General features: G+C 43.8%; 3 protein-coding genes and 1 long non-coding RNA gene across 4 annotated transcripts in view; 2 read left to right on the top strand and 2 right to left on the bottom strand.

Annotated features, from left to right (window-relative positions):
• Positions 1-14,714, top strand: part of LOC310997657 (NLR family CARD domain-containing protein 3-like) — a gene marked incomplete at its 5' end in the record, with an annotated part of 366,988 nt that overhangs the window by 307,714 nt on the left and 44,560 nt on the right. The gene's annotated exons all lie outside the window — the stretch shown is intronic.
• Positions 3-4,655, top strand: prozb (protein Z, vitamin K-dependent plasma glycoprotein b). The gene is made up of 9 exons (XM_083991649.1): positions 3-41; positions 351-451; positions 913-1,076; positions 1,179-1,203; positions 1,282-1,428; positions 2,215-2,346; positions 3,014-3,093; positions 3,198-3,336; positions 3,835-4,655. Exons 2-9 carry the CDS (start codon positions 364-366, stop codon positions 4,512-4,514), a joined length of 1,455 nt encoding a protein of 484 aa, XP_083847775.1. The 5' UTR covers positions 3-41; positions 351-363; the 3' UTR covers positions 4,515-4,655.
• Positions 5,236-11,010, bottom strand: pcid2 (PCI domain containing 2). The gene is made up of 15 exons (XM_083991701.1): positions 10,894-11,010; positions 10,111-10,173; positions 9,922-10,011; positions 9,765-9,838; positions 9,581-9,646; positions 9,438-9,479; positions 9,290-9,344; positions 9,012-9,115; positions 8,833-8,908; positions 8,573-8,714; positions 8,013-8,113; positions 6,831-6,904; positions 6,447-6,572; positions 6,040-6,163; positions 5,236-5,373 (listed from the first exon to the last, which is right to left on the bottom strand). The coding sequence occupies exons 2-15, from the start codon at positions 10,144-10,146 to the stop codon at positions 5,284-5,286; spliced, it is 1,200 nt and encodes a 399-aa protein (XP_083847827.1). The 5' UTR covers positions 10,147-10,173; positions 10,894-11,010; the 3' UTR covers positions 5,236-5,283.
• On the bottom strand, positions 12,414-13,379 carry LOC311001111. Its single transcript, XR_014596138.1, has 2 exons — positions 13,221-13,379; positions 12,414-12,638 (listed from the first exon to the last, which is right to left on the bottom strand). It is a non-coding gene; the product is annotated as an uncharacterized lncRNA (long non-coding RNA).

Genomic DNA, 14,714 nt, shown 5'->3' with positions numbered 1-14,714 from the left:
ATCTTTAACTCTTCACAGAAACAAAAACACATTGAAAACAGGTTTTAAAACAAGTTTAACTGCGGCACAAGAGCCTGAAATCACTGGTTTATAATCTATATGTGTTAAATAATCATAATTTTTCAATCAGTGATGTTTTATTTTCTTATAATCAAAAGATAAACAAAAAAATATACATATTTTAAATATGAGTTAACTTTGGGTCTCCTTTGTTATTCAATATAATTTTTACATTTCTGGATTTTCCAAACATTTTTTTTATATATAAGGACTTGTGACTCATCTTGTGCGTATGTGTCTGTGTATGTGTGTATAAATGCGTCTGTGTGTTTGCACGGGTGTGTTTGCAGTGGAGTCAGTGTCATGGCGGTCAGCATCATGTCGGCTAGAGCGTCCGTCCTGTGTCTTCACCTCGCCGTCTGTTTCCTTCAGGTCCTCGGAGATGGAGAAGGTAAGACCTGTGAATGTTGAATGTCAACATCACTGTCAATCAATAACTTTAAATCGTGATCCTGTATGTGCAATATTACTGAATTAATCAACATGTTCTTTACGGCTCATTAACTCATAGATACAACAACATCGTAGTCGTTTGTTTGTGACTTTTATTCACTAATTGGCAAAAGGAAAAGTTTATTCTCGCTTTCAGTGAAGTTGACTTTTCATTTATATGTCGTATTTCTGATCGATTGTCAACATCGCTGTCAATCAATAACTTTAAATCGTAATCTATATGTGCAATGTTACTGAATTAATTAACATGTATGTTCTTTATGACTCATTAACTCATAAATACAACAACTTGTATCAGAATTAGTCATAGTTATTGGTTAAGTGTGTCGGGTGTGTGATGTGATATCCAGTGTGTTGAAATCTGTGTGTGTGTGTGTGTGTGTGTGTGTGTGTGTTCAGTGTTTCGTGCGGCTCCTCAGGCCCACTCAGTGCTGCTCAGGTCCAAACGGGCCAACAGGTACCTGCTTGAGGAGATCCTGCAGGGGAACCTGGAGCGGGAGTGTTTTGAGGAGGTGTGCAGCTTCGAGGAGGCCAGAGAGTACTACGAGGACTATGAGAAGACGGTCGGTTGCTCGCCCACACAAACTCACACTCACACCGTTACAATAAACTTATACTGGTTCAGGTTCTGGTTCTGGTTCTGACTGCTCTCTGTTTCCCCACAGGCCAAATTCTGGACCATTTACTACGGTGAGTTTCCCCCAGTGTCGATTCATTTCTGATGAATGTGACCGGTTGTTTACTTCTTGTTAACTTCCTGTTTGCCAGACGGGGACCAGTGCGAGTCCGCCCCGTGCCTCCACGGAGGGAACTGCACCGACAAAATGGCCGGCTTCCTGTGCTCTTGCCCCGCCCCGTACTTCGGACCGACGTGCGAACTGCGGGACAAACCGGAGCCGCAGCTCACCACACCAGGTTGGACCACACCCGCCGCACCCCTCCGTCCACCGGGGGGCGTGGCCTACGAGACGAAAGCTCGTCAGTTCAACATTTAGTCAGATCCTCCTCTCATCATAATCCCTATAGTCATAGCAGTAGGTTCATCACCTTTAATTATCGGTGCATGTTGTTTTGAGATCGGCGGGGCAGAGACGTGAGCTGCTCAGTGAACACAATGGAGGTGAACGGTACAGGTCCCCTGTCCCTCATCAAACTCATCAAATACACAATCCAACAACTCCAAAACGCTCTGATGGACAAGTTGTGACCTGCACATTCACCACGCTATGAGATAATCATGTAACATTACCACACATGAAGCAAATACTCTGAACTACTTTCTCTTCTGAAATACCTCCGACCAGCAGCCGTGTCTGGAATGTAGTTCCGGCTGCATTCACCTCTAAAACAACTCTTTCTGGTAACGTTGTGTTATTATCTCATAGCGTGGTGAATGTGCAGGTCACAACTTGTCCACCAGAGCGTTGTGGAGTTGTTGGATTGTGTATTTGATGAGTTTGATGAGGGACAGGGGACCTGTACCGTTCACCTCCATTGTGTTCACTGAGCAGCTCACGTCTCTGCCCCGCCGATCTCAAAACAACATGCACCGATAATTAAAGGTGATGAACCTACTGCTATGACTATAGGGTTATGGTGAGAGGAGGATCTGACTAAATGTTGAACTGTCCCTTTAAGAGTTATGACACAGATGATTTTTTAAAATTTCGTTATCGTTATTGTTGTTATCATCTATTTCAGATATCGCTGAGTGTCCGACCGACGGGCCGACGGCGTGTCACCAGCTGTGCTCCGCCTCCCACTATACCTTCACCTGCTCCTGCATGCCGGGATTCAAACTACAGGCCGACAAACGCAGCTGCGCACCTGAAGGTCTGACTCCACACCGACCATCTGCACCAAGATTATAGTTTTAAAATGTTCATTAATTTTTATTTTTATTTAGTTTTTCAGTTTCTTTTTTTTAACCCTCCTGTTGTCCTCCTGGGTCAAGGAAAGAAGGAAGGAAGGGAAGGAAGGAAGGAAAGAAAGAAGGAAGGAAGGAAGGACGAAGGGAAGGATGAAGGGAAAGAAAGAAGGAAGGAAGGAAGGACGAAGGGAAGGAAGGAGGAAAAGAAAGAAGGAAGGATGGACTTAGGGAAGGAAGGAAGGAAGGAAGGAAGGAAGGAAGGACGAAGGGAAAGAAGGAGGAAGGAAGGACGAAGGGACAGAAGGAAGGACAAAGGGAAAGATGGGAAGAAAGAGAAGGGGAAAAGGAAGGAAAGATAGAAGGAGGGAGGGAACAGATTGGGTCAATTGGGTCAAAAAGGAAGGAAGAGGTAAGGAAGAAGGGAAAGAAGGAAGGGGAAGGGGAAAAGGATGGAAAGAAAGATGGAAGGAGGGAACAGATCAAGAAATGAGAACAAAGGGAAGGAAGGAGAGAAGGAAAGGAAAAAGGATTGTGGAAAGAAGGAAGGGAGAAGGGAAGGAAAGAAGGAAGGATGGAGGAAGGGAAATCTCTCAAACTCTGCTCTGTTCTAACTCGTGTCTCTGTCCTCAGTCGACTTCCCCTGTGGGCGACTTCCTGACAGGTTCAACACGACCGTGTCCATGTGTCGCCATGGGAACTGTCCCTGGCAGGTAAGGCCCCTCTCAGCCAATCACAGCTCAGAAGCACCAGGTTTGTGTAGGTGTGTGTGTTTACCTTGATGGCTCCTGCTGTGTGTGTTTATTTCCGTGTCCAGGTGTCCCTGCTGAGCAGCCGGGGGGTGGAGCTCTGTGCCGGCGTGGTGCTGGGCCACCGCTCCGTCCTGACCGCCGCCCGCTGCCTCCACCCGGCGCCGGGGTCGACCCTCGGCCCGTCCAGCCTGCGCGTGGTCGCTGGTACGAAACTTTATTAACACACATTCTTTAAAGGGACAATGAGGAGTTTTCTCCAGCGGCAGAACGAAAAATTCCGCGACAATAAAAAAGTCTCATATTAATGTGGATGAATCTACGTCACCACTTGTTAATGGGCCCATTTTCGATAAATATATGGTTTTGTCTCTATGGTTATTTTGTTATTATTAGTGGTGGTGGAAATGCTGGTCGAGCCGACCAGCGTTTCCTTACTTTCGGTTTCGTGGCGAGTCATGAGAATAACGCAGAATCGCCGTTTATGGTGGGAACTACGACGGTATGTGATCGTCTTCCAACCTCTGACTTTAATTATTGATGAATGAAAACATGAGTCTGTCTTGTGCCGGTCAAAGAATTTTACGGTGCACGGAGGCTCATAAATGCTTCGCTTTTCCAAAACTCCTCGTTGTCCCTTTAACAGCCACCTTTCACAATAAAAGCCCCTCCCACTGAAGGATTTTATTTTGACGTCTCCTATAGGAAACGATAAGGCGGCGGTCGGCGTCCGCGCCATGTACGTCCATGAGCGCTTCGAGCCGGGTCGTCACGACAACAACCTGGTCCTGCTCGAGCTGTCCAGCCCCCTGACCTTCAGCCCCGCCCTCGTGCACCTGTGTCTGCCCGACAAGGACTTCTGCGAGAACATCCTGATGCATTCTGGGAGCACGGGCGTCACGCAGAGACGGCGGCGAGGAGGTGGCAGCGGGGGGCGTGCGGACGAGGAGCTGGTCTACATGACGCTGGACGAGTGTCGCCGCCAGATCAACGTCTCGCACCCGCTCAGCAACAAGATGTTCTGCATGAGGCCGGCGCCGGCCCGCAGGGGGCGGAGCTTACAGGGCGGGCGCAACCACAGCCGCACGCCACACGAGACCGAAACCCAGAAGCCGTCAGCACCCGGCGGCGGTCTGAGGTCGGAGGTGGACGGCAGGCGATGCGGCGGGCTGCTGCTGGGGTCGCCGGTCGCCACGGTGGAGCAGGGGACGGCGTTTCTGACCGGGCTGCTGACGTCATCGTCCACGGGCTGCGATGGCGGCGGCGGCGACGGCGGCCTCGTGTTCACCAAAGTTTCCCGCTACTTGAGCTGGATCCGACCGAGACTGGAGGAGGCCGAGAACCGCATGACCCCGCAGGTCAACATGTACCCTGAGACTCGCTGAGGCCACGCCCACCGCCGCCGCCGCCCGCAGAACTCTTTGCTGTTGATTGATTTCCTGTCACGTGATTCAGAGCTGAACATGATCAACATTTATTTAAAATGTGTCACAGTAATAAAAGAAACGATGAAGTGAAGGAAACGTCGTCGTCGTTGTCTGTGTGTGAATTAAAATAAAACTCACCAGGTCGCAGCAGCTGCAGGACGCCGCTGGCTGGCTGCAAAGCATTCTGGGAACAACAGCCTGACCCTGACTCATCAATAACCAGCGTTGGGCTCGTCACTTTGAAAGAGTAATTAGTTACAGTTAGTTAGTTACTTAGACTTCTCTCCCTGACCCGTTTTATCTGGAACTAACCAACTCACTCAGTATCCACACAGACGTATCACTCCGCCGCTGAGTGATACAGTGCGTCTGTGTGGAGGGATACTGAGTGAGTTGGTTAGTTCCAGATAAAAATGCCTTTTCTTACGACCAGTTGATGAACTGAAAATAAAATGTGTACATAATGTATTACTACACTTTAACAGGTGTGTTATTAGTTTGTGACGGGACTTCTTGAGTCAAATAACGGCTAATTTTATTGTCGTAACGGCGTTATAACGGTGGAAACATTGACATCACTGTCAATAACTGATCACAGGTTCAATAATCCAATCAGATAACAACATTACAAACAGCATTTTCTTTTATTCAACATGTCTTATTAACAGTACAAAAAAAAGGAAAAAGTGTGAATTGAATGGAAGTGAGGGATTGTGGGTAATGTAGTCTAGGAGACGGAGGAGAGCGGAGGGAACGGGTTCTGTTTACTGACGACGAGCTTCTGGTGCTGATGGGAGATGTAGCCTTTGATGTGACCCTGACAGGAAACAAGAAGAGGTTCAGTGTGTGTGTGTGTGTGTGTGTGTGTTTATTTGTTTATTGGATGTAGCTGTTACTAAGGCAACAGCTACTCTTCCTGCTGTCCATGTTTAGCGCATGCAGACACAGTGGGGAAAATAAGTATTGAATGCGTCAACATTTTTCTCAGAAAACATATTTCTATCAGAGCTATTGACATGAAATTTTCACCAGATGTCGGCAACAACCCAACTAATGCACACATACAAAGAAATCCAAACATTTATGTCCATAAATAAAGTAATGTGTAATAAAGTGAAAGGACACAGGGAATAAGTATTGAACACATGAAGAAAAGGAGGAGTTGCAAAAAGGTAAAGAAGCAGCTGGAGTCTGTCAGTGTTTAGAAAGTCATCCTGTCTCCTGTCAGTGCAAAGTAATATCAGCTGCTTTAGTCCAAACTGACGCCGATAAAAAGGTTTCTCATCACCAAGGTGTCACGAGGGTCAAGAGGCGTCTCATGATGGGAAAAGCAAAGAGCTTCTCCAGACCTTCACAAACTGATGCAGCAAACTGTGTGTGTGTGTGTGTGTGTGTGTGTGTGTGTGTGTGTGTGTGTGTGTGTGTGTGTGTGTGTGTGTGTGTGTGTGTGTGTGTGTGTGTGTGTGTGTGTCCGTCCTCTCACCATGTAGATGAGGTTGGCCAGGATACACTGCACCTCGTCGATGTCCACGTCGTCCACCTGCATCATCCTCAGAGCCACCAGGAAGGCGTCCAGAGGCAGCTGGTGGGTCCTCAGCAGCAGATACCTGCACACAGGAGGCACAGGAAAATGTAAGCCATAACATTTACAATTAAAATAAATTAAATTAACATTTCTGCATGTAATTGATCTATATCATGCATTAGTTTCACTTTTTGAATTGAATTACTGACATAAATACACTCTTCCATGATATTCTGATTGATTGAGATGCACCTGTAAATGTTTTTCCTTGTGCCGGCTTTTTTTTTTCCTTTGTGTGTCTTTTTATTTCTTTTTTGGCTGTCTTTTTTTTTGCCTTTTTACTTAACACACACAAAGACACTCACACTTTCTTGAAGAGGTTCCTGTAGGTGATGATCTTCAGCTTCTCCAGGATGAGGAAGATGCCGCAGCGGATGAAGAAAGTCTCGTGTTTGGACAGAGCTTCGTTGAGCAGCAGCAGGTTCCCCTCGCTGTCAATCAGACACACACACACACACACACACACACACACACACACACACACACACACACACACACACACACACACACACACACACACACACACACACACACACACACACACACACACACACACACACACACACACACACACACACACACACACACACACACACACACACACACACACACACACACCAGCTGTCAGGTCACATGGCCACAGGGCGGCGATGACATCACTTCCTGTCTCAGTGCGTCCACTCACTCACCTGACGGCCTTGGTGACGTCGGTGAACTGCATCAGGTCGTATTTCCTCAGCAGCTGGTGAGTCGGCATGTGGCCCTGAAACAGAGACCAGGAACCAGAGTCAGACTGGGAGAACTGGGAGAACTGGGAGCGTCTGAGTCTGTCTTTACTCCACAGGCCGCGATGCCCGACTCTGATTTGTTGCCTATATCTGATTTTTATCATCCGATTCCTGCATTTACACCTGCTTTGCTTGTGTGAAACGACCGGAAGAGGAAATGAGATGGTGAACTTTTCTAAAGACAAAAGGAGATTTTGACAAAGCCTCTTGGACATACAAGTGTAGATGCAAGTTGTTTCTCCTCTCTTTGATGTCTAAAATCTGGTATTTCTCTCTCTTTCAAACTCCCTCGCTTTCCCTCGATCCGCTTAGAAATGAATGTTGTATGAAAACAAAGAACGTGCGACTTGCATTACCAGGAAAGATCCTTGATTTGTATCTGATTTATTTCAACATGACGAGGCCTGAATCGTTTACACATTCATGCTCCAGATCCGATCTGAGCTGCTTGAGAGGAAAAAACTCTGACCTGGGGCCACTTGAGTTAGAGGACGTAAGGTGGTGAAGTAAAGTGGTGTAATGTGAAATAGTGTTGCTTTCGTCAACGAAAATTATGACTAAATAGCATGTGTGTATTTGTTTGTAGGAGAGAGAGAGAGAGAGAGAGAGAGAGAGAGAGAGAGAGAGAGAGAGAGAGAGAGAGAGAGAGAGAGAGAGAGAGTAAAGAGAGTGTAAAGTGGGTTTTTCTAATATATCTGCTACATATAGTGTGTGGGAACTGAAAATAAATATGTTGAGGAGCATCTTCCATTCTGGGATGGATGTATTATTGAGTCTATAAGGTAACAATAATATTATAATAAGATAACCATGTTTGAATTGTGAAATGGGTTTGACTGAAAGAAACATTGGGTTTTATCTATACTAGACTAGGTAATTATATTATATTGACTGGGTTAAATAGAGTTACATCACTAGAAATATATTTAAATCATTGACTAAAACTAGAGGAAAACAGTCATGGGTTATTCTGACTAAAATAAGAGCATGAACGTGAGTAAAACTAGTAAAAACTAAAATGACAGTTTGACAACAACACTACAGTGAACTGGTGTTGGTGGTGTTAGTGGTGCAGCCTCTGACCAGCAGCATCTTGACCGGCAGCAGGTAGATGAGAATCATCCTCTTGTTCTTCTGACTGGAGCGATGACAGTGGTCGAAGGCGTACGACAGGAACTCCTCCGCTGCACACACACAGAGTTTAATTACAGTACCAGTACAGTGTAGTACTGCAGTAACACTGTGTGTAGTAGTTGTGTTTAGGGCTGACCCAAAAAAATCGAAGCTTCGAAGCTTCGTTCGTTGCCATGGAAAATCGATCATGAAGTCCATGATCGATTGTTTTTTTTTTCTTCCTTTTTTCCTTTTTGACACCGGTTCTCATCGGCAATTGTTAAATTACAATGAATAGGCTACTTGGCATCCTGGAAACCTGCCTGATTTAGGAGATATGCAGTGTTTGTTTGCCATTACTTTCATTATTTCCGCTATGATCGCGCACCGCCGCCGCAACCCCCCCGCCCCCCGATCGCACACCCCTCCGGCCGTCGAAGCTTCGATTAAAATCGATTTTATGTCCGCGAAGCTTCGATTATCAAAATATGATAATCGGGTCAGCCCTAGTTGTGTTACTGCAGCTGCACCTGGTTTGAAGTCGCTGTCGAACATGGCTTTGCGGCCAACGTAGTATTTGTAGGTGACTTTCTGAGCTGGACTGTAGTCGTTCTTCAGGTTGGAGCTGTCGATGGCTCTGATCAGAGGTTTACACAGGTGCAGCTTGTTGATCTGTAGCGCGCGCGCACACACACACACACACACACACACACACACAATAATGGATCAGGGATTCATTCATAGAGTAACAGTCATGTGAAGAATATTAATTGATCGGTCGGTTTCAGACCTTGAAGTAGATCTTGAAGAGCTGGTTGCTCAGGAACATCATCCCCCACTTCTTTGAGTCCTCGATTCCTGCACGACTGCAACACACAGAACCGTCACTCACCAGGACCACAGCGTGTGTGTGTGTGTTTGTGTGTATGTGTGTGTGTGTGTGTGTGTGTGTGTGTGTGTGGTACTGACTTGTCGCTGGCACACACTCTGAAGCAGCTCATCAGCTGCTCCGCTGCTTTCTCCAACATCTCACCAGGTTGACCTTTACCCTTCTTCTGCAGCTGCTGCTCCGCCTGTGAACAAACACACACACACACACACACACACACACACACACACACACACACACACACACACACACACACACACACACACACACACACACACACACACACACACACACAGATCCAGTATAATGTTTGATTTTTTCTCTCCGTTGCTGAAAGTTTGGACAGGAAGTTTCTCACGTTGTTGGCGAATATCCTGAGATCCAGAGTGACAGCGAACATCACAGGCAGAGCCCTGAGAGCAGAAACCAGCAGAGATTAACAGTGCTGCGTTAACTGACCACGGCGTGTTCATCTCAGCTTTACCACCTGCAAAACTCTGACTCACCAGTTCTCCTCTTTGTGGGACTGGAAGGCCCTCAGGAAGGATGTGACCGGTCAAGGTAGAAGCACTGATCGATTATTGGCTGCTGATTGATGATGTCATGTGTGTATGAAAGTGTGAGTGTGTGTTTATATTGTGAAGGATATTGAACGACGAGCGTCTGGAACTTGTAGGCTTCAACAAAGTCGTGATTGGACACCGCGTAGGTACACCTGTAACAGGATGCTATGGTTAATAGTAGATAGATAGATAGATAGATAGATAGATAGATAGATAGATAGATAGATAGATAGATAGATAGATAGATTATCCGTCGGTCCGTCCTACTACCTGAGGTGAGCAGCGACCATCTCATCGTACGGCGGCTCCAGAACCTGCTGACACTTGTCTTCTGGACTGGCGAGCTGAAACACACACACAGAGAGACAGGTGAGAGACCGTGTCCTAGCAACTGTGGGCATGCGTCCCAGAGTGGGCGTGGCCTCACCTGGAGCCGAGGGTTGGCGACGTGAGGGTGTTTGAAGGAGAGCAGCTCGGCGCAGAACGAACCCTCGTGGTTGTCGATGGCCTCGTAAACCTGCAGGAAGGAGGAGAACACCAAGGAAGACTTAGAGGGATGAGCTGACTCAGCCTGTTACCTGTACAGGTGTGTGTGTGGGGGGGGTTCAGACGTTACCTGTTGCAGGTACTGGTTGATGGTGATGTGAGCCATGACTTCCTGCTGATTCAGCAGCTGCACCTGAAAAATAAACAGGTACCGAGTTGTTTTCAGTATTTTTCTCTTCCTCTCTTCCTTTCAAATTAAAATAAAATCATAATTGTTTATTTAAAACATTAACTGATGAATTCTATTAAATAAATTGAAGGTTTTTACAGAGGGTATTGTTGATATATCATTCATAGCCTGATTTATACAACATTTTATTCCTAAAAACATGGAGAAAGTAGATTTTTTAGGGCTGGTGACAGTATTTGACAGTATTTTCTCATTTTGAAAGTAACTTTATCCGTGCGCAAATTAGCGGATATTTCATTAGATATTGCTTCATTTACATATTTAAACATAAAATTTGACAAGACTTTTAATACAAAAAATAACTGTTTTAATGTCAGTGATAAACTTGGGCAGTTTTATGGTGATATCTGTTACGTAGTTTAATTTTTTACCCTATTCACCTGTAGTGTCTCACCTTAAACGTCTCGTTTCAACCAGAAAAAAATCATATAAACCCAGTTTATAAAATTAAATAAGAGAAGGAAGCAGAAACAGTTCATTTTAGTTTTAAACATCGAAATTAAACACAAACCGTCACTTTATTATTGTCGTTAGCCTCAGCTATGCTACCTCGTTAGCTTCCCAATTCATTCGCTCCTGGGTGAAATTCAGTGCTAAAGTCTTTGGTTTCCGGCTTCGAACACACTCGTATAGATGCAAACATTATTATAAATCACCACAAACCTGTAAAACGAAGGTTTAATCCAGTAAATATCCGTGTTTTCTCACTTCTTTCACTTGTAAACACGGAGTTTTCCACCGCTGCACGAGCTTTCGAGAACGTCCGGGTGACGAAGGTCAACTTCCGGTAGTCTTTCGGAATCGCGTGTTGATTTCAAAATAAAAGTCATAAAATACAAGAACCATAATAGACTGTAAGAACAGACGGAAATATGTTTGTAAAACATCTAAAAACAGTTCATTTAACAATTACAATCGAAAGTATTATGTATATTCTTGCAATTTTTGTGTTAAAACTATGATTTTATCTATTTAATAATAAAAATAAAAATAAATATAAATAAAATATCAATATGTATGTATGTATTATCTCAAACACAGATGATGGACTGTACACATGTATTCACATGTAACCAAAGACAGAATATAGACTCTTTCTGCAGGATAATAAACACCAGAGGGCGACATAAGACCGACAATAACAGCATGGAGGAGGGAGGACCAGTGATTCTTCTTGATGCAGACTCAAGAGTCAGACTGGAGGAACTCAACGATGACACATTATTTACACTCATGCATCCACCTGCCACTAGCCTTCTTTTGTAATTTATAAATAGGATGAGTGTTGGTTTTATATGTTGTGGCGGAAAGAGATGGATTAAAAGAGGAATCAGTTGGTCGAGGGCGAGGCACAGTGGCCCTAACAAGTAGTAGTATAGTGGGTTGATCATGGTGTTTAGGCTACTAGACTCGTTGGCTTTTACATATTCTAAAGAAAGAGGGCAATAGAATTTCACTCTTGTACTTTGACCATGTAAGTTGGCTACTCAACACTATGTGTGTGTGTGTGTGTGTGTGTGTGTGTGTGTGTGTGTGTGTGTGTGTGTGTGTGTGTGTGTGTGTGTGTGTGTGTGCGTGCGTGCGTGCGTGCGTGCGTGCGTGTGTGTGTGTGTGGGTGGTGTACTTCACTCTTTCCCAATAGGCTGTTCCAGATATTTCCTGTTTATTGTTCCTGACTCACTACCATGGATGTATAGGTCCATGGCCACTACAGGCAGGGGAGCTTGGTTTGAAGAGGCCTTTTATCTAATCGCACGAAGGACACAAGTAGAACGGTAATTTAATTTGAACACAAATACTTTATTTTCAGTATAAAACATTGTTCAACAAACAAAACTACAAAACATGCAGCTTATCATCAAAATCAAAACAAATATTTACAGAAACCAACCTGTCCTAACTTACATCATCAGCAAGTGTTTGAGCAATTCACTGGATCTCTGCCACTCTGTCTCTGACTGCATCGTTGTCTAGTTTACAGTTTACTGTAATTTTAACTTCTAACTTCAAACAATGATCAAAATAAATAAATGTAATTCAGTGGTTGAAAACTCCTTCCACCAAAGACAAAAAGAAAACAGATGTTCTCACTCCCTTATCACAGGAGGAAGAGGGATCTGACGTATGTCCTGAATAGTCATTTCCCTGAGAACTTTCAAATAATCAACACAAAAAATGAATAGTTAGGTAAAGATCAAGGTACTTTATTTGTCACATATACAGCTTGTAGTGAAATTCTTTCTCCCTGAGGAGTCAGGGCCGCTGACTGCAGGGTTAGTAATCTCTCAACAAGCTCCAACAGGTGTCTCCACCAAAGCCCTGTGCACAGATGCAGTAGAAGGTATCTTCTCCTGGTGACGGCATACATGTTCCTCCGTTGTAGCAGGGATTCACCTGGCAGTAGTCGCCTGAAGAAATGAGATTTAACAGAAAACCAGGGAATGTAAAGCTTCAGGTCACTTCGACAACCAGAAAACTGCCATATCATTTACATTTTGCAAGTGTACGTTTTAAATCTGCAACAATTAGGCTAATCGATTAAATTAAACAATAATCGATTATTAAATTAATTGTCAACTATGCTGATAATCCAACAATCAGTTTGAGTAGTTTTTTTCAGAAAAAAAGTCAAAATTCTCTGATTTCAGCTTCTTCAATGTGAATATTTCTTGTTTCTTTGTTCCTTTATGACAATAAACGGAGTCTCTCTTTGGTTTGTGGACAAAACAAGAGACAAAGCAAAGTGATGGAACCACACACACACACACACACACACACACACACACACAATGACTAACACTTATCAACAGACTCACACAGACACCCAACCCCGACTCTAACTAATATTAACTCTGACATTAACACCTATAAACATTTACATTAACTAACAATAACTCTAACTTACATTAACATTAACTTACATTAACCATAACTAACACTTACTGACATTAACTAACATGAACTCTAACTACCATTATGACCAAACTCACGTATTACTCTGCCTGAACAGATCGGCAGCAGCAGCAGCAGCAGCAGCAGCAGCAGCAGCAGAGTCCACCTTGGTAAAAACACTCTCATTACACTTCCAGGACCTTTCATATTTGTTTTCTTTTGCTTTGTTTACACCTCAGTTTGTCACTTGGTTTGATTGTCTGTTTGGAGAGACAGAGGATGTGATGCCCGAGGAGGAGTCTGGAGTTTTCATAATACCAAGTTGAGAGGCGGAGCTACGCAACAAGAGAAACGTTTTCCAATATTGATTCAGAATATAGAAAGGGATCAAACTGCTGATTTCTAGCTCTCAGAGTACTTTTACAATTTGTTGTTGATACAAAAGAAATGACTATTTTTGGAGCCACATCATTGTTCAGGAGACAGAGCTTTACAATGATACCTGACATGGCATGGGTCAGACCAACTTTAGGAGAAATCTACAACGAAAGAGACAAAATGAAGTAAAATAAAAACCCTAATGTGGATTTTCTACCATTTCTTTCCACTATTCTGGAAGAAGACATGTTAAAGTGTTATATATATATTCTTACAACTGTGATTTTAGCATGTAATAATTATATTTCATTTTTATTTCAAAATGTGTTCTGACTACCATCACAGAAATACACAAAAACAAATACAGACATGTGCAAAATACAATTTACACTACTTTGTGTGTGCAATTTTTACACACTATGACATGTGAAATGTGTATTTGATCATAATCTCTATGTGAAGACAGTGACTGGAGCATTTCTGTGTGTGTTTCCTTCCTTCTTGGTGAGGAAATAAAAACACAACAGGCAAACCTTCCTCCTTTCAATAAACCTTTATTGACACAGAGCAGAGTTACAGTCTCTCTGTCTCAGTCATGCTGTAAACTTCATGCAGGGACAAACCACAACAAGGACGAGAAGAATTCATTATTTCCACGGGAACAGACTCAACAACATGAACATGTAGATTTTAATCCAATGCATTTTTCTCTCTTTTTTTTTTAAATGTTTTGTTTTCTGGTAGAAAAATGCAGCAGCTGAACAAAAACAACCGACATAACTGGACAGGAAATGTTTCTTTATGTTTTGTTTTTTTTCAATATCAATCAAATATCAATATGTTTATCTGAAACACAGATGATGGACTGTACAGATATATTCACATGTAACCAAAGACAGAATATAGACTCTTTCTGCAGGATAATAAACACCAGAGGGCGACATAAGACCAACAATAACAGCATGGAGGAGGGAGGACCAGTGATTCTTCTTGATGCAGACTCAAGAGTCAGACTGGAGGAACTCAACGATGATGACACATTATTTACACTCATGCATCCACCTGCCACTGGTTTCCAGTCTGGTCAAGAAGCCACAGGTCGTTACTGGGAGCCACCAGTAGAACCTGACGGCCCTCAGTCGTTACCGGGGCCACACTGGGGTTTTAAAGTGTGGTGGTCATGTAGCAACCAGTATGAACCTGTCGGCCAATCA

Source organism: Trachurus trachurus, assembly GCF_905171665.1.
Source record: "Trachurus trachurus genome assembly, chromosome: 2".
In the NCBI taxonomy this organism is placed as follows: domain Eukaryota; kingdom Metazoa; phylum Chordata; class Actinopteri; order Carangiformes; family Carangidae; genus Trachurus; species Trachurus trachurus.
The sequence above is the reverse complement of the archived record's forward strand: the minus strand, read 5'-3'. Positions and strand labels throughout refer to the sequence as shown.

What these genes read in the sequence shown, in the direction of transcription:
- prozb (XM_083991649.1), top strand. Translation starts at nt 364, where the DNA reads ATGGCGGTCAGCATCATGTCGGCTAGAGCGTCCGTCCTGTGTCTTCAC. An exon ending in ATTCTGGACCATTTACTACG is followed by an intron (nt 1,204 to 1,281) that starts GTGAGTTTCCCC and finishes CCTGTTTGCCAG; the next exon opens with ACGGGGACCAGTGCGAGTCC. An exon ending in ACGCAGCTGCGCACCTGAAG is followed by an intron (nt 2,347 to 3,013) that starts GTCTGACTCCAC and finishes CTCTGTCCTCAG; the next exon opens with TCGACTTCCCCTGTGGGCGA.
- pcid2 (XM_083991701.1), bottom strand. Translation starts at nt 10,146, where the DNA reads ATGGCTCACATCACCATCAACCAGTACCTGCAACAG. An exon ending in ATGGTCGCTGCTCACCTCAG is followed by an intron (nt 9,647 to 9,764) that starts GTAGTAGGACGG and finishes ATCCTGTTACAG; the next exon opens with GTGTACCTACGCGGTGTCCA. An exon ending in AGGAACCTCTTCAAGAAAGT is followed by an intron (nt 6,164 to 6,446) that starts GTGAGTGTCTTT and finishes TCCTGTGTGCAG; the next exon opens with GTATCTGCTGCTGAGGACCC.